Below are 23352 nucleotides of genomic sequence, written 5' to 3'. Positions count from 1 at the left end.
GCTCTCAGTAGGGCCTTGAAGGGAGGAAGAGAGCGAGCTTGGCGGATGGGCAGAGGGATTGGGGGCATTCCAGGCCCGGGGGATGACGTGGGCCGGGGGTCGATGGCGGGACAGGCGAGAACTAGGCCCGGTGAGGAGATTAGCGGCGGAGGAGCGGAGGGTGCGGGCTGGGCTGGAGAAGGAGAGAAGGGAGGTGAGGTAGGATGGGGCGAGGTGATGGACAGCCTTGAAGCCCAGGGTGAGGAGTTTCTGCCTGATGCGCAGATTGATTGGTAGCCACTGGAGGTTTTTGAGGAGGGGAGTAATATGCCCAGAGTGTTTCTGGACAAAGATAATCCGGGCAGCAGCATGAAGTATGGATTCAAGTGGAGAGAGACACGAGGATGGGAGATCAGAGAGAAGGCTGATGCAGTAGTCCAGACGGGATAGGATGAGAGCTTGAATGAGCAGGGTAGTGGTATGAATGGAGAGGAAAGGGCGGATCTTGGCAATGTTGCGGAGCTGAGACCGGCAGTTTTGGTGACGGCTTGGATGTGACGGCTCTCTTTCTCTGCAGTCTCAGATTTCTTCCTGCTTTCAAGACATCTCTACTTGGATGTCCAAACAACACCCCAAACTTAACATGTCCAAAATAGAACTTCTTATCTTCCCACCCAAACCCTGTCCTCCCCATGATTTTCCTGTCAGTCTTAACAGCTCCACCACCCTACCTGGCTCACAAGCCCATATCCTTGTCGTTATCCTTGATTCATTTCTCTCATTCAACCCACATATTCAATCTGTCATTAAACCCTGTTGGTTCTACCTTCATAACGTCGCTAAAATCCTTTCCTCTCCAAACTTCTACCATGTTAATCCAAGCACTTATCCTATCCTGCCTTGATTACTGTAACAACCTCCTTGCTGACCTCCCTGCCTCCTGTCTCTCCTTGCTCTAGTTCATACTTCACTCTGTTGCCAACATCATTTTTCTACAAAAACATTCAATCCATGTTTCCCCATTCCTCAAGAACCTCCTGTGGTTGTCCCTCCACCTCCGCATCAAACAGAAACTCCTTACCATCGGCTTTAAAGCACTCAATCACCTTACCCCCTCCTACTCTACCTTGCTGCTATTCTACCACAACCCACCTCTGCATACTTGACTCCTCTAATCCCAACTACTCACTCTACTTCAATCTTGTCTAAATTGCTGCCAATTTCTCACCCATATCCTGCCTCTGGCTGGAACACCCTTCCTCTTCATATCTTACAGACAATCACTTTCCCCACCTTCAAAGCCTTACTGAAGGCACATCTCCTCCAAGACGCCTTCCCTGACTAAGCCCTGATTTCTTTATCTACCACTCCTTTCTGCATTACCCTTGCATTTGGATTTGCTCTCTTTAATAATAATAATGATGGTATTTGTTAAGCACTTACTATGTGCCAAGCACTGTTCTATGTGCTGGGGGAGATACAAGGTAATTAGGTTGTCCCATGTGGGGCTTACAGTCTTAATCCCCATTTTACAGACAAGGTAACTGAGGCACAGAGAAGTTAAGTGACTTGCCCAAGGTCACACAGCTGACCTGTGGCAGAGCCGGGATTAGAACCCATGACCTCTGACTTCCAAGCCCGGGCTCTTTCCACTGAGCCACGTTGCTGTTGCTTTATTCAGCCCTCCCTTGGATCCACAGCATTTATGTACAAATACATAATTCATTTACTTATTTTAATATCTGTCTCACCCTCTAGACTATAAGCTCATTGTGGGTAGGGAATGTGTCTACCGACTCTGTTATATTGTACACTTCCAAGCACTTAGTGTAGTACTCTGCACACGGTAAGTGTTCAATAAATATAATTGATTGATGGACTGATCACCCCACCGGTTGCTTGCTGGGAGAGCTTGGACAAGTCACTTTTCTCCTCTGTGCCTTAGTTTCCTCAACTGTAAAATGTGGATTCAATACTTGTCCTCCCTTCCCCTTACACTGTGAGCCCAATGTGGGTCAGGGACTGTGACCAAGTTGATTATCTTGTATTTACCCCAGTGCTTAATTCAGTGCTTGACACGTAGGAAGTGCTTAACAAATACCATCATCTTCATCATCATTATCATCACTATTTTCATAATCATCATCCTTGGATCCCTTCTAGACTGTAAACTTTTTTGGGCAGGGAAAGCGTCTACCAACTCTGTTATATTGTACTCTCCCAAGTGCTTAGTACTCTGTTCTGCACACAGTAAGCGCTCAATAAATGCTACTGATGGATTCTCTGATTGTTCCCCAAGGGAACAGACTGAGAAGAGAGGGTCTAATAGGTCTGCCATCTCCAGCAGCCAGATTTGTAGAACCAGATGGGAAGTTGGGGAGTTGAAGAAAAGCAAGCGATAGGCGTTCCAGGAACTGAAAATCAAATCAACTCTAAGCCTCACTGTCACCGCCTCAGTCCCTCGGGACTGAAATATTCTGCCCTTCTCATACCGAAGGTACTGGGTGCTGGGAAAGCTGGAATTTGTTCCATGTAACACGGGAAATCCTCTGTGCTCTCAACTTAAAATTGAGTTGCTGGATCGTGTTGATTTTGGAAAGCCAAGTTCCATTTAAACAAGAGCTCTCGTTTCTAAAATAAATTCTTTCAGCCCGTGTGGGACAAGAAAAAGGGTGCATTTGAACTTCAGAGTTTCCTTTGTGGCTGGAGTGAAATATTGATGCTTGGAGCAACCACGGCTGGGCCTGAGGCTTTTTCAGCCTAAGCTGTCCCTGATAAAGCTTGTCTACTCCTAGGCTGTGGGGAGGAATGATAGATAAGTGGGATTGTGAAATTTCCTGAAAATACCGAATAGCTCTAAGTGCCTTCAACACTCAATAAGAGCCAGAAACAGCCAAAGGACTAGATAAAAAGAGGAAAGGAAATGGTGGTGATGGTTGTGGGGCTGGGCAGGAGGGGGTGTTGAAGATGGAGGTGGTGGACAAAGAAATAGGTAGGTTATACAACTCCTTACCCCAAAGGCTGTCACTGGGTGAGGTGATACACAGGATCGTGGCTAAAGGCCCACTCTCAAACAACAAATCCTTCATCCTTCTTCATCAAATCCTACTTTTCCTGGAGTCCTGTTATTATGTCTCCACATGATTCAGTTAGGCGAGGGATTCGTGACCAGTTGACCGGGGTTCCTAACGGCCTTGCTGTCACCCCTCAGGAAGAAACAATACCACATTTGGAAGAGAAACTTGGGGGAAAGGAAAATGTAGCCCTATGAGAACACTACTCTCCCTCCCCATCTCCCACCCTACTTTAATTTTCTGCAATTTCAAATCAGTCAGAAATCGTTTTCCTGCATTGTTTTAGGACCAAAGAATTGTGATCTGTTAATATCCGGTTTCAGCCCAGGTTGACTTTAATGGGGAGTCAGATGGCAAATTCCTAGAAAATGGGCCTCCTCGATGCTATCGGATCCTGTCGCCGAGGTTGCAGGCAGTCCTGGCCGACCTGAGCTCTTTCTGTTAGAAAAACAGACACAGCCGGACCTGTCCTGCCCCATCCTTTGCACTTGGCCAGTCTGTCTCCTAAATGTCCTTTCTTGAATGCAGGCTTGGAGGTTACTACAGTAACGCTGCGTCCATTGGGGGAAAGCCATCTGGACATAAAAGTTGCCCATAGCAACAGTCCACTGCTTCTTTCTCTTTACCTTCCCCTGGCCTACGCCCTAGCTCTGCTGGCATTTTCTAGTTCTTAAAGTCAGTGAGGGGAACATTATTACTACAGTGAGGTAAGCTGGCCACCAGCCTAAGGAATGTCATTTTAAATGGTAGGGGGAGATGTGGGCTTTTGCGAGGAGGGCAAAGGAGGGGTGGGGAGGGGGTCAGTCGAGGGTCTTACATGACTCTCATTTTTTCTGACAGTGACTCAGTTCCCTTCCCCTCCTGGTAGTCTAAATTCAAGACATTCAGGGCAGGGAGGAGAAGGGAATCAGCCCGCCTGCTGTAAAATTCATCCGGAGAAACATGGAATCTTTCAAGAGGCAAAGCGAGCTGGGGAAGAGGGACCGCCTGCAGCTGGAGAACAGGAGGAAAAATGTGTTTGTGACTCAGTTAGAGGAACACAGGTAGGTGATTTTCCCCATTCTGTTACCTGTTTGGTTTGGCCCCCTGAAATTTATATCTGGAATTAAAGAGAAGTGTTCTTAAGCTGGCTACTTAAAGAGCTTTCGTATGGAAACTTGGTTTTTCAGCATTTATAGCCATTGAAACAAAATATCATTTCATAACTAGCTCTAGGGGAGTGTCTTGTCTTTCAATCCCACAGTAACTTGCTTTTGAAATACATGGGGCATTTGACCAAGTGCTTTTGAAAAGCGAGCGTTGAAACTCAAACCATTTTAAAGTTATTTATGAACATTAAGCCAGGGAATTATTCAGCACATAGGAGATAGCCCTCGGGAAACAGATGGGTAATGATCCTTTTATAGTTTGTATCTCGATTTCACCAAGATGAACCACAAATTACCAAAAAGTAATCATCATATATTGAGGCAAAAGCCCAAGACAATAATGTGGTGCTGTTCTATGAATAGATCAAAGTGAATAATGGACAGTGAGACTTCAATAATAATTATTGTGTGCTTAGTTCAAGTTGGAGTGAGCATCGAAAGTTGACAATTACTATGTGCTTAGATTGAGTTGGAGTGAGCATCAGAAGTTGACGAGAGGAAGAAGTGTAGAAATTTTCAACGGAGATTTTCCTAGACTATCCAGGATAACTGCTGTTAACAGACAGGCTCTGCTTTGACTAGAAGCCTTCCTGGGATGGCTTATAAGACTATTTAAAACCTAGCAATAATGACAGATGATATTTCCTGAATGCATTCTACACCGACCTTCCAAATAAGATCTTCAAATTTACCAGCCCAGTGGGCTCTTGTCAATCTGTTCTCTACTCAAGATGTTGCACAAGCAGAAAGATAAGTGAAGGCAGCAGTTCCTTGATATAAATTGCTCAGCGTGAGCGTGTGGAAAGCTTTTGGCAAGTTTTTTAATAAGCAGTGTGGCCTAGTGGAAAGAACATGGGCCTGGGAATCAGAGGATTTGTGTTCTAATACAGGCTCTGCCAATTGCTTGCTGTGTGATTGTGGGAAATTATTTAACTTCTCTATGCCTCAGTTTCCTCAACTATAAAATGGGGATTCCCTCCTACTTAGACTGTAAGCCCCATGTGGGGCAGAGATTGTGTCCAACCTGATTAATTTATATCAGCTCCAGTGCTTAGAACAATACATGACACGTAGTAAGCGCTTAACCATACCGTACCATAAAAAAAGATGGCCATGGAGCAGTTTAGGGCTTAGGTGATAAATTCCTTCAGGGCAGAGGCCCAGCCTTCAATCTGTACTCTCCAAAACTCTTAGTACAGTGGATGGAGTACCCCATCATGAGTAACAGTCAAGCCTCAGTTTAGCCATGAAGGCTTCGGGACAAAGAATTGATGTGACTCTGTGCCACTCACACTATCCTCTCCCTGCCCATCGCATTTCCCCGAGGGTGGTTGATGGAACAAGGAAGTAGGTGTTGGGCAGGGGTGTAGCACATTGCCAAATGCACACAAGAATTTGGCATATAAAAGTCATACAGTAGGCACTCTCTAAATGCTAACAATTTGTGGAAATGGCCCAAGTAGCCTGGCCCACAGGCTGAATGAACACAGACTCACCAGCCTTGTGGCCAATGTGCATGGAGAAGAGAATGAAGTGTCCCTGGGAATGCCACCAGTAACTTCATCTGCTTGGTAAACTGCAAGCCAGGAGCAACCTAATTGTGTGTGTGTGTGTGTGTGTGTGTGTGTGTGTGTGTGCGCGCGCACACGCGCATGCGCACGCTTGCGTGCATGTCTAGAGAGTTAATAATAATAATGTTGGTATTTGTTAAGCACCTACTATGTGTCAAGCACTGTTCTAAGTGCTGGGGTAGATACAAGGTAATCAGCTTGTCCCACGTGGGGCTCACAGTCTTCATCCCCATTTTACAGATGAGGTAACTGAGGTACGGAGGAGTTAAGTGACTTGCCCACGGTCACAGAGCTGACAAGTGGCAGAGCCAGGATCAGAACCCATGACCTCTGAATCCCAAACCCGGGCTCTTTCCACTAAGCCACTCTGACCGATTGATTGACCGACTCTTCTGACTCGGCAGCGCACTGCATCCCAACGGACCCATGTAGTCTGATGAAGAGCCCTAGCTCAAATGCATAGTGACAACACATGTTGGGGCAGAGTGGTACCCCCCAGAGGCTTGGTAGAGCTGGCTCCCCCCGGCCCAGTCATCAGTGGCACAGAGGTTGAATAGGCCTTGAGCAACGAAGCACGGGTCAAAGGAGAAAGGGGAAGGGGGAAGGAACTCCACCTCCATGGAGGGGAGAGGACCCCAGTTCCAAGGAAGCAGGAGAGGACCCCACCCTGCCTGTTGGTCAGGGTGAGCAGCTGGGAATCTTGTACGGCTTTTAGGAACCAGAAGGGGACCTTACCCCCTCCTACCTCACCTCGCTGCTCTCCTACTACAGCCCAACCCACACACCTGGCTCTTCTAATGCTAACCTTCTCACTGTACCTCCATCTTTTCTATCTTGCCACTAACCTCTCACCCACAGCTGCCTCTGGCCTGGAACGCTTTCCCTCTTCATGTCTGACAAAAAATTACTCTCCCCTCCCTCAAAGCCTTATTGAAGACATATCTCCTGCAAGAGGCCTTCCGTGACTAAGACCCCCTTTCCTCTTCTCCCACTTCCTTCTACGTTGTCATGACTTGCTCCCTTTATTCATCCCCCCTTCCTGGTCCCACAGCTAATATATATATAATGAATGAATATACGAATATGAATATATATATAATGAATGAATACAAACACACACACTATACATATATATATGTATAGTGTGTGTGTATTCATTCATTCAATTGTATTTATTGAACACTTTCTGTATGCAGAGCACTGTACTAAGTGCTTGGGAAGTACAAGTTAGCAACATATAGAGACAGACCCTACCCAACAACGGGCCAGCCTACTTGGGCCATTTCCACAAATCGTCAGCATTTAGAAAGTGCCTACTGTGTGACTTTTTATGCCAAAATCTTGTGTGCATGTATATCTGTAATTTCATTTATTTTTATTAATGTCTTTCTCCCCCTCTAGCCTGTAAGCTCATTGTGGGCAGGGAATGTGTCTGTTATATTGTTATGTTACACTTTCCCAAGTGTTTAGTACCATGCTCTGCACACAGTAAGTGCTCAATAAATACAACTGACTGACTGACTGACAGATTACTCGATTTGTTGTCTATTGCCTGCAGACTAGATATCTCCATGCTGGACTCAGGGACTGAATCTTGACCTTATTTGGGCCGGGTGAGGGCCTATGCCACCCCACCCTCAGCCTTCCCAGACAGCTTGTTAGGTGGAGGAGGCCCAGGTGTCAACGCCTGAGCCCTTTTTCCTCTCCTCCTCCCCATCCCTCCTGCCCTACCTCCTTCCCGTCCCCACAGCACTTGTATACGTTTGTACAGATTTATTACTCTATTTATTTTACTTGTACATATTTACTATTCTATTTATTTTGTTAATGATGTGCATTTAGCTTTAATCCTATCTGTTCTGACGATTTTGACACCTGTCTACATGTTTTGTTTTGTTGCCTGTCTCCCCCTTCTAGACTGTGAGCCCGTTGTTGGGTAGGGACCGCCTCTATATGTTGCCAACTTGTACTTCCCAAGTGCTTAGTACAGTGCTCTGCACACAGTAAGCGCTCAATAAATACATTCGAATGAATGAATGAACACAGAGCACCGAGCTCAGCAACTACCATATGATCTCTGTCACCCCCAGGGCTGATCTGCTCAGCCACCAGGCAGCTTCTGAAGTTGGGGTCATCATTCATTTATTCATTGTCGTATTTATTGAGCACTTACTGTGTGCAGAGCACTGTACTAAGCGCTTGGGAAGTACAAGTTGGCAACATATAGAGACGGTCCCTACCCAACAACGGGCTCACAGTCTAGAAGGGGGAGACAGACAACAGAACAAAACATATTAACAAAATAAAATAAATAGAATAGTAAATATGTACAAGTAAAATAAATAGAAAAATATGGAATGCTTCACGAATTTGCGTGTCATCCTTGCCCCCTTCACCTGACGCAGCTGGAGCGGCAACAGCCCCGACTTGGCTCTGGGCCAGGGACCGAGGCTGCTGATAATGGCAGTGGCAACAGCAATGGCACAGCAGTGGGATGAGGGTCAGGGACTGTGTCTGTGTTTGACTCTGTTATACTGAAAAGCAGCATATCCTAGTGGCTAGAACTTGGGCCTGGGAGCCATGGGCTCTGGGTTCTAATTCCAGTTTTGCTCCTTGTCTGCTGTGTGACCTTGGGCAAATCACTTGACTTCTCTGTGCCTCAGTTCCTTCATCTGTAAAATGGGGATTAAGACTGTGACTCCTATATGGGACAGGGACTGCTCCAAGCTGATTATCTTGTATTCATTCATTCAGTCGTATTTATTGAGTGCTTACTGTGTGCAGAGCACTGTACTAAGCGCTTGGGAAGTACAAGTTGGCAACATATAGAGACGGTCCCTAACAACGGGCTCACAGTCTAGAAGAGCTTAAAGTAAGAATACGGTAAGAGCTTAAAAAATATTATTATTATTATCGACCCAATTTGCTTGTGTCCACCCCAGCACTTAGTACAATGCCTGGCACATAGTAGGCACTTAACAAATTCCACAATTATTATTATTGTTATTACTCTCCCAAGCACTTAGGACACTGCTGTGCACACAGTAAGCACTCAATAAATTTGATTGATTGATTAATGGGAGGAGAAGAACTTCCCTCTTCTCCCCTATTCACTTTATTTCCCCCACTGTCCTAATTCTTCCCTTTCCCTACTTCCCTCATTCTTCTCCTTCTCTCCCCAGTTTTAACTCTCGGGTCCCCCCAAAGCCTTTACCTGGCTCAGCCAACATCTGTAGTGTATGAAGTGAGAAAAAGGTAGTGGAGTAGTGTGGTGAACATTAGGTCAATTTTATACCAGACAGTCTCATCTTCATCTGGTCTGTCCTCTGCTAAGTGTGGATAGGATGCATGATTCCTCATTGTCTATGTTCATTTAAATAATAATAATTGTATCTGTTAAGCATGTACCATGTGTTGAGTGCTCTACTAAGAGCTGTGATAGATAGAAGACAATCAGATCCCTGGCCTATATGGGATTTACAGTCTAATGGGAAAGGGGAACAGATGAGGAAACTGAGGTCCAGAAAAGTCCAGCAACTTGTCCAAGGCCACCCAATGGGCAAGCAGCCGAGCCGTGATTAGAACCCAGGTCTCCTGACCCCCAAACCTGTGCCCTTTCCACTAGGCCACGATGCTTCCAGTCTTAACATCCAGTGTCCCCCTGTCTCGGCTTCTGCTGCTGGGTTTCCCATTACTCAAGTTTTGAAGGACCCAGGAGAGGGTTATCAAGACTCTGGAGCTAGTATGAAGGGCAAAGGTGTCCTCCAAAGAAATACCTGAGGCTCAGGGGGAATTAGCACATAGGACATTGTTATGTTCCACTTTCTGCCCAGCCTGTTGGCCATGACATCACACGCCTCTGTCCTTCTGGTAGCCTCAGTGGCCATCGGTGGCCACCCTAAACCATTGCCCTCTTTGTGAAGATAGCCCTTACCCTCTAGGAACCCTCCTCAGGCAGCTCAACAAGATGTTGCTCAAACAAGGTGGAAACGCTATTTCTGGGCAGTGGGGAAAGGATTTTGAAGAAGTGGAAGGAAGGTTCTTTCCCAGTAAGGGAAGGTGTCTTGCCTGACCTCGAATTGACCCCAGGTTCTTCACGCTCACTATGGCATAGAAGGAAGTTTCTTCAGAAGGAACCTCATGTCTGTCACCGTCTGGAAAGTAGCCGGGCTTCAGTTACCTGGACTCCCTCTGACCCGTGGGAGAGGGTCAGCTGGAGGCTAAAGCAGCAGCAGCAACAGCAGAGCCTGGTGTGCTGCCAATCTCAGCTGTGAGAGGCCAGGAAGACAGCTAAGCTGCACCAAAAAGATGAGGTGAGCCTTCTCAGATGGTGAGGCTGTGAAATGGCCTAAAGTTGGAGCAGAGGAATTTGCACAGTTGCCCTTTGTGTTCAGGAGCACATGTGTGGCTGAAAAGGTCAATGTAGGGTCCATAGCCCTGGCACATTGGGCACACAAATAAGTTACACCCTGGGGTCTTTTGGTGCTCCTGGCACTGTTTTCTCTCTTGCCTCCTCCTCACCCTGGGCTTCAAGGCTGTCCATCACCTCGCCCCCTCCTACCTCACCTCCCTTCTCTCCTTCTCCAGCCCACCCCGCACCCTCCGCTCCTCTGCCGCTAATCTCCTCACCGTACCTCGTTCTCGCCTGTCCCGCCACCGACCCCCGGCCCACGTCATTCCTCGGGCCTGGAATGCCCTCCCTCTGCCCATCCGCCAAGCTAGTTCTCTTCCTCCCTTCAAGGCCCTACTGAGAGCTCACCTCCTCCAGGAGGCCTTCCCAGACTGAGCCCCTTCTTTCCTCTCCCCCTCGTCCCCCTCTCCATCCCCCATCTTACCTCCTTCCCTTCCCCACTGCACCTGTATATATGTATATATGTCTGTACATATTTATTACTCTATTTATTTATTTTACTTGTACATATCTATTCTATTTATTTTATTTTGTTAGTATGTTTGGTTTTGTTCTCTGTCTCCCCCTTTTAGACTGTGAGCCCACTGTTGGGTAGGGACTGTCTCTATGTGTTGCCAACTAGTACTTCCCAAGCGCTTAGTACAGTGCTCTGAACACAGTAAGCGCTCAATAAATACAATTGATTGATTGATTGGTTGATCTCTCTTTCCCTGTGAAGCTTTTGCTCAAAGACAGCTCTGGCTAGGTCTGTCCTCAGCAGTGGACTCCCAGTTTTCAGCTGAGATGCTCTATTGTCTGAGGTTTTGTTTGACGGTGTGCTGGGGAAAGATTGTCTTCAGGATGGGCTCAAGCTTTCATTGATCTCTGGAAAAGAACCAGCTTCTCTGTTTCAGAAAAATCTCTGACCCCCAAGCCACTTCATCTAATACAGTGACAGAAAAAGAAGAGGGGGCAATGGAGGACCTTGGGTTCCCATCTGCATTTTATTTTTAGTTCAGTGTGCTTCCCTAAGTGTCTGGTTAGTGCAGTGACAGCCCCGGGAACTGTGGAAATCAGGGAGAGAGATGGATAGGAGAAAAGGGAATTTCCTAACATTTTTCTGAAGGGTTCGCTCAGCATGAAGGCTCTCGAGAGATCGAGTCAGGCACCGACCCTCTTTCTCAATCTCCTTTTTGCTTGTCCCAACTGCATTTCTTCAATAGATGCCTACAAATCAAAAGGAATTAATTGACTTGTTATGGCTTCTGTTTAACAATGAGTAGAGTCAGTGCAGGGAAAATATCCTGTAAAATGTACTAGGCTTGGCCAGAGAAATCTGGACTGCTAACTTTTGCATTGGCTGAGAACTGCCTTATTCTTCAATGTGACTTGAGCTAGCTCAATGCACCCATGCTCTTAAGATGCACTGATTTTTGAGTACTTTCCCACTGGGAAATGTTCAATGAAGATGAAATCCATTTTTAAGCCAGGCCCCCGGAAAACAAGGGCATATTTTTCATTCTATCCCTAAAAGGAAAGTTTTGTAAAGCTGCAGTCACTCTTGAAATTTGAGTCTTGATGTTCAGTCTTTGGAATCACATAATACATTTGCCAGGCCACACACTTTGGCATCCCCAGACCATCCCCTATAGAGATGTGCAAGACACAAGGGGGATGGAATCAGAAATCTTTCCAGTTGACCTATCAACTCTTGCCACTTCTCCTAGGCAATTTGGAGGAGGGCCTTTGGGCATGACTCTGCCACTTGCCTGCTGTATGATCTGGGTCAATTTGCATAATTTATTTTTGCCTCCACTTCCTCATCTGTGAAGTGGGATTTAAATACCTATCCTCCCTCCCCTTCAGACCACAAGCCCCAAGTGGGACAGGGGCTGTGCCTGACCTGGTTGTATTGAATCTACCCCAGTGTTTAACACAGTGCTTGGTAATTGTAGTATTTGTTAAGTGCTTACCTTGTATCAAGCCCTGTGCTAAGCACTGGGGTTGATAAAATACTGTTGGATCAGACACTGTCCCGAGCGCTTGACAGATACTCTGATTATTCTTATTACCATGATCTAGATTACAAAGCAGGCCCAATACCTGTTCAAGTATATCAGGACCACAATCTGAGTGTAAATGGGAGAGCCTCTTACAACTACAGGGAAAGAAATCCAGGGAAATTATCTCTGAAGTCATTTGAGTCACAAAAGAATAATAATAATTACGGTACTTGTTAAGTGCTTACTGGGTGCCAAGCATTGTACTAAGTTCTGGGGTAGATACGAGAGAATGAGAGAATGAGGATGGACACAGTGTCTGTCCCACATGGGGCTCACAATTTTAAGAGAGTAAGATTTAATCCCCATTTTACAGATGAGGAATCTGACGCATCAAGAATTTAAGTGATCAAGGTTACACAGCCGACCAGTAGGAGAGCAGGGATTAGAACCCCCCCCTTCTAGACTGTGAGCCCATTGTTGGGTAGGGACCATCTCTATATGTTGCCGACTTGTAAAGCACCATTCTAAGCGCTGACTTCCCAAGTGCTTAGTACAGTGCTCTGCACACAGTAAGGGCTCAATAAATACGATTGAATGAATTTATCTGAATGGCTGATTTTTGTCCTCCAAGAGGCCTTCACTGCTTAAGCCCTTTTTTCTCCAGCTCCCTCTCTCTTCTGCATCATCTTTGCATTAGGATCTGTGACCTTTGGACATTTGATATTTGCTCCACCCTCACCCCCACAACACTTATGTACATATATTTAAATTATACATTATAAATAACATATAGTTATATTAATGTCTGTCTCCCCCTCTAGACTCTAAGCTTATTGTGGGAACATGTTCCAACTCTGTTGTTTTGTACTCTCCCAAACAGTACAGTGCTCTGCACATAGTAAGTGCTCAAATGAATACCACTGATGAACACAAGCCTTCACGCTTCACCCCAGACAGACATTTTCGGGCTAGGCTGGGAATCAGAATCCTGGGTTCGCCAATCCCGAGCCTTTCCTGGCTCAAGTCAATTCATGGACATCTTCCCAGCTTTGGCCAATAGTAAAAACAGGATAATAGAGCCTCTTGTTTAGTGGAATGGGACTTTGGAGGAAAGGTTTCCTTCAAATAATCTGGAATAAAAGACAAAGATTGTAGGCCTCTGAGTCTGGAGTAGGACAAAATGGTGTTTAATTTTTTTTAATGGTATTTGTTAAGTTCTTATTATGTGCCAGGCACTGTACTATATGCTGGGGTAGATACAACCTAATCAGGTTGGACACAGTCCACAACCTACATGTGGCTCACAGTCTTAATCCCCATTTTACAGATGAGATAACTGAGGCACAGAGAAGTTAAGTGACTTACCCAAGGTCACACAGCAGACAAGTGGCAGAGCTGGCATTAGAACCCAAGTCCTCTGACTCCCAATCTCATGTTCTACCCATTAGGCTGCAACTGCTATATTGTCAAGTGATCCAGGGAGGTGAAATCCTTGATTTCCTGAAGATTTTTCTGCTCCTTATTTGACAATAAAAACCAGAAGCCGTCCCTCAGGCTGGAATTATAGGCAGCGATCTCTCTCTGCGTGAGCTGGCTTGGCTGAGAAGACCTCTGGACATTCCACATCATCACCCCCAAAGCCTGTCCTTAGATGTGTTAACTCGTTTTCTATTTTCAGTTCCCAGCCCCGCTTTGGATTCTTACTAAAGCCCCTGATTTCAGGAGAGCTGGCTCGATTCCAGTTGGCTCACCTTCACCTAGTCTTTCTGCTGCTCTGCCTTCCATCTGTTCTTTGGATTTCAGGGAAGAGGAGGAAGAAGACATCGCCTTCACCCCCATCATTTCAGAGGTTAGATTCATTTGCCTTTGGCCAGTTGATTTTTCTTGGAGTGTGGGATTTGTTCTCTCAATTTCGAGTTGCTGCTACTTGCTACTTGGTTACACCTCCTTAGTCTGTTTATAGCCCAAATGGACTTGGTATCTGGGGACATTGAAAGTCACAAGAGTCCCACATCCCTGAAAATTGTTTGCTTTGTAGGATCCTGGCAAAATTCTCCGGACAAGTGCCAATACGCTCCAGAGAACTCTGGTCCTGAAGACACAGGTCGACGTGCACCACATGAATGAGGAGTTGGCCAGCAAAAGGCGGGAATTTCAAGGTCGAATGGAGGCCATGGCACAAAGAAGGGCAGAACTGGAGAAGCGCCAACAGGATGTGAGTATCCTTTCCTGTCCGGGTGGACATTTGGGAGAAAAAGGACCCAGTCTCCCCTGGGGAATTTATGTTCTTGAGATGATATTCTTTCTTAGCAATATTTACCTTTCAATATCTACCTGTGTAATCCCCCCAACACATATACACACAGACCTCACCTCTGGAAAGGTACTACTTTTCACTGTGAACTGTGAAGCATTCCATCAGCAGTGTGGCTGAGAAGCAGTGTGGCTCAGTAGAAAGAGCACGGGCTCGGGAGTCAGAGGTCACGGGTTCAAATCCCGGCCCTGCCAGGTGTCAGCTGTGTGACTTTGGGCAAGTCACTTTACTTCTATGTGCCTCAGTTACCTCATCTGTAAAATGGGGACTAAGACTGTGAGCCCCCCGTGGGATAACCTGATCACCTTGTAACCTCCCCAGTGCTTAGAACAGTGCTTTGCACATAGTAAGCGCTTAATAAATGCTATTATTATTATTATTATTATTATTATTATTATCAGCACAACTGTGCCTCCTGTTGGGAGTAAAATGCCATTGGTTTCATATTTAAGGAAGAAGAAACTCAGGTGCCCTCATGGTGGCCTAGCAAGCCAGCTCCCAAGTGGAATTCCCATTTGACTGTGCCAGACCTATGTTAAGGCCATTAGTATCTCATGTTCTTTGAATGAGCTGTCTCTTTTCGCATCGGGTCTCCGGGAAAATGTTTTATGAAAGTGAATAATGAACTTCACTTCTCTGTGCCTCAGTTAGTTCCCTCTTCTGTAAAATGGGGATTAAGACTGTGAGTCCTATGTGGGACAACCTGATTACCTTGTATTTACCCCAGTGCTTAGAACAGTGCTTGGCACATAATAAGCACTTAACAAGTACCATGATGACACATAGTAAGCGCTTAACAAATACTATTATTATTATTATTATTATTATTATTATTATTATTATTATTATTATTATTATCTCAGAACACTGAGCCCCAGGTGGGATAGGCACTACATGTGATCTGTTTGTATTGAGAGAAGCAGCCTGGCTCAGTGGAAAAATCCCGGGCTTGGGAGCCAGAGGTCATGGGTTCTAATCCCATCTCTGCCACTTGTCAACTGTGCGACCTTGGGCAAGTCACTTAACTTCTCTGGGCCTCAGTTACCTCATCTAAAGTGGGGATTAAGACTGTGAGCCCCTCATGGGACAACCTGATCACCTTGTATCCCCCCAGCTCTTAGAACGGTGCTTTGCACGTAGTATGCGCTTAACAAATGCCTTATTATTGTTACCCCAGCACTTAGTATGGTGCTTGGCACATAGTAAGCACTTAATAGAGACCACAATTCTTCTTACTATTGTGAATTGACAGAGAGTTTAGTAACATGAATAGCCACATCTACAGTTGTTATCATATAGCTATTTTGGGGTTACAGTCCCTATCCCTAGCCATCATGAAATCCAAAGATTTTTCTGTATTTGGTAAGTTAAACTGAAAGTATGTAGCGACCAAGTTCAAAGCAATACTCTCACTGGTTCTCTAACCCTGGAAGGTTCACCCTTTTCTAGATTCTGGATCGCTGTGATCTCAAAGTTTCAAGTGATGTATCCCCCAACTCACAACCCCCAACCATGTACCACTCTCACACCCTACTTCCTTCACCCCCTTTCCCTCCCTCCACTGGGAAAGGTTTTCTGGAGCAAAGCTGCTCTGGGGGAGCAACAACAGCAGCAGCCTGAGCTGGCAACTAGAGAAACTGCCTCCATGACTTCTGGGAGCTGAGTATGGCACAGATTCAGAAGAGCCAACAATGGCAACAGAAGCCCAGCCCTCCTCTTCTCTTGGGCCCTGTCATTCTTGCTAGACTCCCCAGAGTTTCCATTGTCTATCCATGTGGCCTGCCACAGTGGCCTTACCACCTCCAGTACAGTTGGATGACTAGAGAAGCAGCGTGGCTCAGTGGAAAGAGCATAGGCTTGGGAGTCAGAGGATGTGGGTTCTAATCCCACCTTCACCACTCATCTGTTGTGTGACCTTGGGCAAGTCACTTAACTTCTCTGTGCCTCAGTTAGCTCATCTTTAAGATGGGGATTTAAAGTGTGAGCCCCATATGTGACAACCTGATTATCCTGTATCTACTCCAGTGCTTGGCACGTATTATTATCATTATTATTAACATCAAGCTTTTAGAACACTTTAAATGATCTTCATTTCCTGGGAGGTCATTTAGATAATTTTCTGCCGCTGAAAGTGGGCGGTCTTGTTTTTCTTCTTTTATTTTTATAATGGTACTTGTTAAGCACTTATTATAGGCCAAGCAAGGTACCAAGCTTTGGGGTAGATAAAAGGTAATCTGTTTGGACGCTGCCCCTGTCCTACGTGGGGCACATGGTCTAAGTAGAAAAGAGTAGGAATTCCCATTTCACAGATGAGGGCACTGAGGCACAGGGAAGTTAGGTGACTTGCTTAAGGTCACACAGCGGATAAGTGACAGATCTGGATTAGAACCCAGGCCCTCTGATTCCCAGGCTCATGTTCTTTCCACTAGGCTGCACTGTGTAACTTGTTGGGTGAAAAGAGGTGCATGTAGGGAAAAAGTTGGTCTATTACAGTACCATCCTGACCCAGGTAGTACAGTGGCTTTTGGTCATACTAAAATAATGTGCCTTTCGCAATTGAATTCCATCTATCTCCCCAGTGGGTGGCCTTGACCTACTCAACCTCAAAGAGGTATAATTAAATATGCCCTCTGTTTGTGCCAGAGCCAGGAGAGAACACTTCAGTTGGACAAGCTTCGGAAAGACAGAGACCTGAAAAGGAGCTGGGTCATGCAGAAATGCCAGGCAGAAGCAAGACAAAATGAAATAAAGCAGGGAGAGATAGACGAATTGGTTCAAGAACTTGAAAGACTTCAAATAAGGTACGCCTCTCTCAAAGTTGCCTTCCCCAGCACTGACTGAGCCAGGTCCAGGGGGCTTTCCTGAGCCCTGTATTTGAAAGATTAATCAATCAGAGGTACTTACTGAGCACTTACTATGTGCAGAGCATTGTACTAAGTGATTAGGAGAGTACAATGCAATGGAATCAGTAGCCTATAAGTAGCTTACCATCCAAAAGGGGAGATAGACATTAAAATAAATTATGGCTATAATAATAATAATGGTATTTGTTAAGTACTTACTATGTGCAAAGCACTGTTCTAAGCTCTGGGGAGGTTACAAGGTGATCAGGTTGTCCCATGGGGGGCTCACAGTCTTAATCCCCATTCTACAGATGAGGTACCTGAGGCCCAGAGAAGTGACGTGACTTGCTCAAAGTCACACAGCTGACAATTGGAGGATCTGGGATTTGAACCCATGACCTCTGACTCCAAAGCCCGGGCTCTTTCCACAGAGCCATGATGTTTCTCTGGCTCAGTGGCTATGTACATAAATGCTGTAGGGCTGAGGGTAGGGTGACTATTAAGTGCTTAAAGGATATAGATACAAATGCATGGGTGACACAGCAGGGAGAGTGAGTAAGGGAAATACGGGATTAGTTGAGGAAGGTCTCTAGGAGGAGATGTGATTTTAGGACGGTTTTGAAGGTGGTTAGAGTGGTGATCTGTCAGATATGAATTGGAAGGAAGTTCTAGGCCAGAGGGAGAACATGAGCCAGGGGTGGGCAGGAAGGTTGATGAGATCAAGGTACAGTGAATAAAATGGCATTAAAGTAGTGTGTGGGCTGGGTTGTGGCATGAATTCAGCAGGAGCTGATTGAGTTTCTTAAAGCCGACGGTAAGGAGTTTCTGTTTGATGCAGAGGTGGATGGGCAACCACTGGAGGTTCTTCAGGAATGGGGAGACATGGATTAAGGTTGTACAAAGTTGGATCAGGTGCTGTGCATGTCAGGCTTTTAAGGATATAATGAATGGCTCATTCAGGCCAGAGACAGCCTTGTTCAGGGTTCCGGATGGTGGATTAGGAACACCGGTTATCATAGTGGAAAGTTCATGGGCCAGGGTGTCAGAAGGTCATGGGTTCTAATCCCAATTCCGCCACTTGTCTGCTGTGTGACCTTGGGCAAGTCACTTCACTTCTCTGGGCCTCAGTTACCTCATCCGTAAAATGGGAATTGAGATTGTGAGCCCCACATGGGACAGGGACTGTGTCCAACCTGATTTGCTTGTATCCACTGCAGCACTTAGTACAGTGCCTGGCATGTATTAAGCACTTAACAAATACCATTATTATTATTATTATTATCATCATTATTATTATTGTTATTATTGTTAAACGAGAGTTCCCATGCAGACCATGGAATAGTCCCCAAATGGGTCTGGTTCTGCTGATTTCCCCAGGGGGCACAGAGAGATCTAATGGAAAGTCGGGTTGCCCAGGCCCTCCCTACGATGACCAGGCCTATCCCAAGAGGGCTTGGAGTCACGATGGGCAAAGATGTGCCCAAACAGGGTACTGACAGGGAGAATTAATCAATTAAAAAAGCAGTTAGTTAATTAATTGTGGTGCTAAGCCCTCAAGCACCATGCTGGATGCTGGGGTATATTCAGGATAATCCCTCTGCAGGGCAATCCCGCCCCATGTGGGGCTCATGGCCTAAGGGGAAGAAAGAGCAGGTGTCTCCTCTCCATTGTATTAAGGTCAGTCTGTCAATCAGTCAGTTAATCGTGTTTATTGAGTGCTTACTGTGTGCAGAGCACTGTACTAAGCATTTGGGAGAGTACACTATAACAATATAACAGACACACTTCCTGCCCACAATGAGCTTACAGCCTAGAGGGGAAGACAGATCAGGAATGGAGGAGGGAATGGAGGTGTGGAGAAACTGTCCAAGTCCAGGCGTCAGACAGATGGCAGAGTAAGGACCAGGACCCAGGTCTCCTGGCTCTCGGTCTCATGTTGTTTCTACAAGACCACGTTGTGAGCCTGGAACAAGAATAATGAGAAAGACTGTGGAGGGTGGGCTATGTGGTCTTAAAATGAAGGGCTGCCACCTTTGAGAGCGCATGAAGAGTGCTTGAAGGTGTTGTGTATGAGATGAAACAGAAATCACGGTCTCTGGGTAGCTGTGGTCCAGCGGGCAATAGATTTAGCCAGTGTTAATAGAAACCTTAATAATGGCTAGCAGATCAGTGTTTACGAAGCAATTATCAATCCAGAAAGGATGACTGCATTATACTGTACTCTCCCAAGTGCTTACTATAGTGGTTGCACACAGTAAGTGTTCAGTCAACAATAATAATAGTAACGATGGTATTTCCTAAGTACTTACTATGTGCCAGGCACTGTACTAAGCTCTGGGGTAGAGATAAGCAAATCAAGCTGGGCACAGTTCTTGTCCCTCATGGGGTTGAACCTTCTTAATCCCCACTTTACAGATGAGACATGGAGAAGTGAAGTGACTTCCCCAAGGTCACACAGCAAACATGAATGAATGAATGAATGACCAGACATTTTGTCCTCCATTTTTTATTTCAGGAAGGATATGTCATATGAACTGAAATGTACTGAAGGTAAAGAGAAGCAGTGTGGCCTAATGAGAAGAGCCCAGGGGGAGGAGTCAGGAGACCTGGTTTCGAATCCTGGTTCCATCACCCATATTTACTATTCTATTTATTTTGTCAATGATGTGCATCTAGCTTTACTTCTATTTATTCTGATGACTTGACACCTGACCACATGTTTTGTTTTGTTGTCTGTCTCCCCCTTCTAGACTGTGAGCCCGTTGTTGGGCTTCTCTATATGTTGCCAACTTGTACTTCCCAAGCGCTTAGAACAGTGCTCTGCACACAGTAAGCGCTCAATAAATACGATTAAATGAATGAATGAATGAATCTGTTGTGTGGCCTTGGACCATTCACTTGACTCCTCTATGCCTCCATTTCCTCACCTGTTAGATTGCGAACCTTGTGCGGGACAGGGACTGTCCCCAACCAGATTATCCTGTATTGGCCTCAGTGCTTAGGACAGAACAGCACATAGTGAGCACTTAGCAAATATTACAATTACTATTCTTACTTGCCATTATTCCTTTAGTCATTTTTTGGCTTTAGTCTCCAAATGAAACTTTCCTTTCAGATTTTATCAGTGCTCTTAGAGTGACTAAGTTCAGATGTATTTCTGCAGGCAGAAGCAGCTGCAGAAAAAGGTAGCCAAAAACAAGATGTTTGAAGATTACCTGATGAAAACCATCAACCAATTGCCCGAGGGTAAGTTCACTCAGTACAGTATCCCGCCTCTCTTGGGGAACTGGCATTCGTTTTCACTCAGTGCAATCCATGAGAGCAGACAATGGCTATTAGCACATGATAGGTCTTATCACTAGGACTCTTTTGTGGGAGTGCCTGCTTTTGGGCCTTGGAAAGTGATAGGGAATCACACTTTACTCCCTTTCTAATGTTTATATGACTCAGTGGGAGCACTATAAATAAGATTGCTTGATTGCCAAGCAGGTTAGAATGGTCTGCAAAGAACACAGAGGGCCAGGCAAACCGGATTAGATCAGCACTGAAGCTGATGGGGGGAAGCACCTCCCCACAAAAAATGAGTGGTGCAAAAATGGTCTGTACTGTGACCCTGTAACCTCACTCACTCCCCTAACTGAGTCTCCTGGCTCCCACCCTTCCTCCTCCCTTGGCCCTTGCCAACCTAGAGCCAGAGCAGGCCTCATCTTTCCCTAAGAATGCCACAACAATTCCCCAAACTCCGTCATGCTACACTTCCTACCGAACCCCCCAAAATAGCCCTTGACCCTCCCTCCACTCTACTTTCTTCTCCTGCCTCAATTTTTCCTTCCCCAGATCCTGTCACTGAAATGTCAATCCCTCTGCTACCCATTCTCTTTCAGCACTGTGTCTGTGACACTGGTTAACCAACGGCAGCCCGTGTGACTCATTACCAACACTATCCTGGCCTGTGGTGTTACTGGGTTAGATTTCCTTCTTTCAGGCCCTTCTCTGGCCTGTCATATATTATAACCACCTTCCTTCCCTCATTCTACATTGGGTCAATGCAGGTTGGGGAACAACTTGAGAAGAGAGAGAGAGAGAGAGAGAGAGAGAGAGAGGGAGAGAGAATATGAATAAGAATATGAAACTATTCAGGGTGATGGAATAGGGCCCATGTGGAGGACGGTCCTCAGATTTTTGGTAGCTTAATGATTTTTCCCTTCTTCCCATTTCTTCCATTCCCAGGCATTTATCTCCCCCCCACCAACCCCGACTCTTCACCTTTATCTCTCAGACTCCTTTTCCAACCAATCCAATAACAGTACTTCTTGAATTCAAACTCATGAACCCAGTTTCTCCAGGTCTACTCCTCCACATAGTCTTCTATGACTAGGTAAGAGATAATAGTAATAATAATAATAATAATAATAATAATAATAATAATGACATTTGTTAAGCACTTACTATGTGCAAAGCACGGTTCTAAGCGCTGGGGAGGTTACAAGACGGTCAGATTGTCCCATGGGGGGCTCACAGTCTTCATCTCCATTTTACAGATGAAGTAACTGAGGCACAGAGAAGTTAAGTGACTTGCCCACTCACACAGCTGACAATTGGCAGAGCCAGGATTTGAACCCATGACCTCTGACTCCAAAGCCCATGGTCTTTCCACTGAGCCACACTGCAAGAGATGTATTGCACCGAAATATTTCTTATACTGTGAACACCATGTGGGACAGCAATTTGGCCTCTTTGAATATCTTGTAACTGCCCAAGGGCTTAGCAGAGTGCTTGGCACACAGTATGCATTTAAGAAGCTTCTTGAGAAGCAGTGTGGTCTAATGGATAGAGCACGGTCCTAGGAATCAGAGGACCTGCTTTCTAATCCTGGCTCTGCCACTTGTCTACTATGTGATTTTAGGCAAGTAATAATAATAATAATTATGGTATTTGTTCATTCAGTCATATTCATTGAGCACTTACTGTGTGCAGAGCCCTGTGCTAAGCGCTTGGCACTTTAAGTGCTTACAATATGTCAGACACTGTTCTAAGTGCTGGAGTGGATAAAAGATAATCGGATTGCACAAAGTCCCTGTCCCACATAGGGCTCAAAGTCTTAATTTCCATTTTACAGATGAGGGTACTGAGACCAAGGGAAGTTAAGTAATTTGTTCATGGTCATACAGCAAAGGAGTGGCAGAGCCAGGATTAGAACCCAGGTCCTCTGACTCCCAAGCCGTGCTCTATCCACTAGGCCGTGCTGCTTCAGATACTTCAGATGCTTCAGTCACTCAACTTTCCTGTGTCTCAGTTACCTCATCTGTAAAATGCGGATTAAGACTGTGAGCCTCCTGTGGAACAAGGACTGTGTCCAACCTGATTATCTTGTATCCAGTGCTTAGTATAGTGCCTGGAACATAGTAAGGGCCTAACAAATAGGGAAGCATTGTGGTCTAGTGGATAGACCATGGGCCTGAGAATCGGTTTCTAATTCCAATTCTGCCACTTGCCTGCTATGTGACCCCGGGCAAGTCGCTTCGCTTCTCTGTGCCTCAGTTACCACATCTGTAAATTGGGGATTAAGACTGTGAGCCCTATGTGGGACAGGGGCTGTGTCCAACCTGATTAACTTATATCTACCCCAGTGCTTAGTATAGGGCCTGACACAAAGTTAGTGCTTAACAAATACCATTTAAAAAAAATTGATTAAAAAAAACATTATTAGATTATTATTAGGATAGAACCACTTTTTCTGTTTTTTGTTGCCCTTACCATTGGCCTAGCTAGGTTGAGCTAGATTCATGAGGGAATGAGGGAAAATACTTGTCTGAGCATCTTCTCTGTGTTCTGACACCTTCCAGCTCTAGTCCAGTGCTATCAAGACGTAGCATGGTCTAGTGGAAAGAAACCCAGACTTGGAGTCAAAGGACCTGGGTTCTAATCCTGACTTTGTCGGTTGCCTGCTGTGTGGTCCTGGGCAAATCACTTAACTTCTCCATGCTTCAGTTTCCTCATCTGTACAATGAGGATTCCTTTCCTATTCTC

General features: G+C 45.6%; 1 protein-coding gene across 1 annotated transcript in view; it reads left to right on the top strand.

Moving 5' to 3' along the window:
- The window catches only part of CCDC197 (coiled-coil domain containing 197), a 41605-nt gene that overhangs the window by 8715 nt on the left and 9538 nt on the right, over window positions 1–23352 (top strand). The window contains 6 exon segments of the mRNA XM_038746049.1: window positions 3894–3993; window positions 3995–4096; window positions 13969–14014; window positions 14204–14380; window positions 17123–17280; window positions 20486–20568. Of these exon segments, the coding sequence (XP_038601977.1) occupies window positions 3894–3993; window positions 3995–4096; window positions 13969–14014; window positions 14204–14380; window positions 17123–17280; window positions 20486–20568 (666 nt within the window).

Source organism: Tachyglossus aculeatus, chromosome 1 (genome assembly GCF_015852505.1).
Source record: "Tachyglossus aculeatus isolate mTacAcu1 chromosome 1, mTacAcu1.pri, whole genome shotgun sequence".
Lineage (NCBI taxonomy): Eukaryota > Metazoa > Chordata > Mammalia > Monotremata > Tachyglossidae > Tachyglossus > Tachyglossus aculeatus.
Note: the sequence above shows the minus strand (reverse complement) of the source record. Positions and strands in the feature narration are given on the sequence as shown.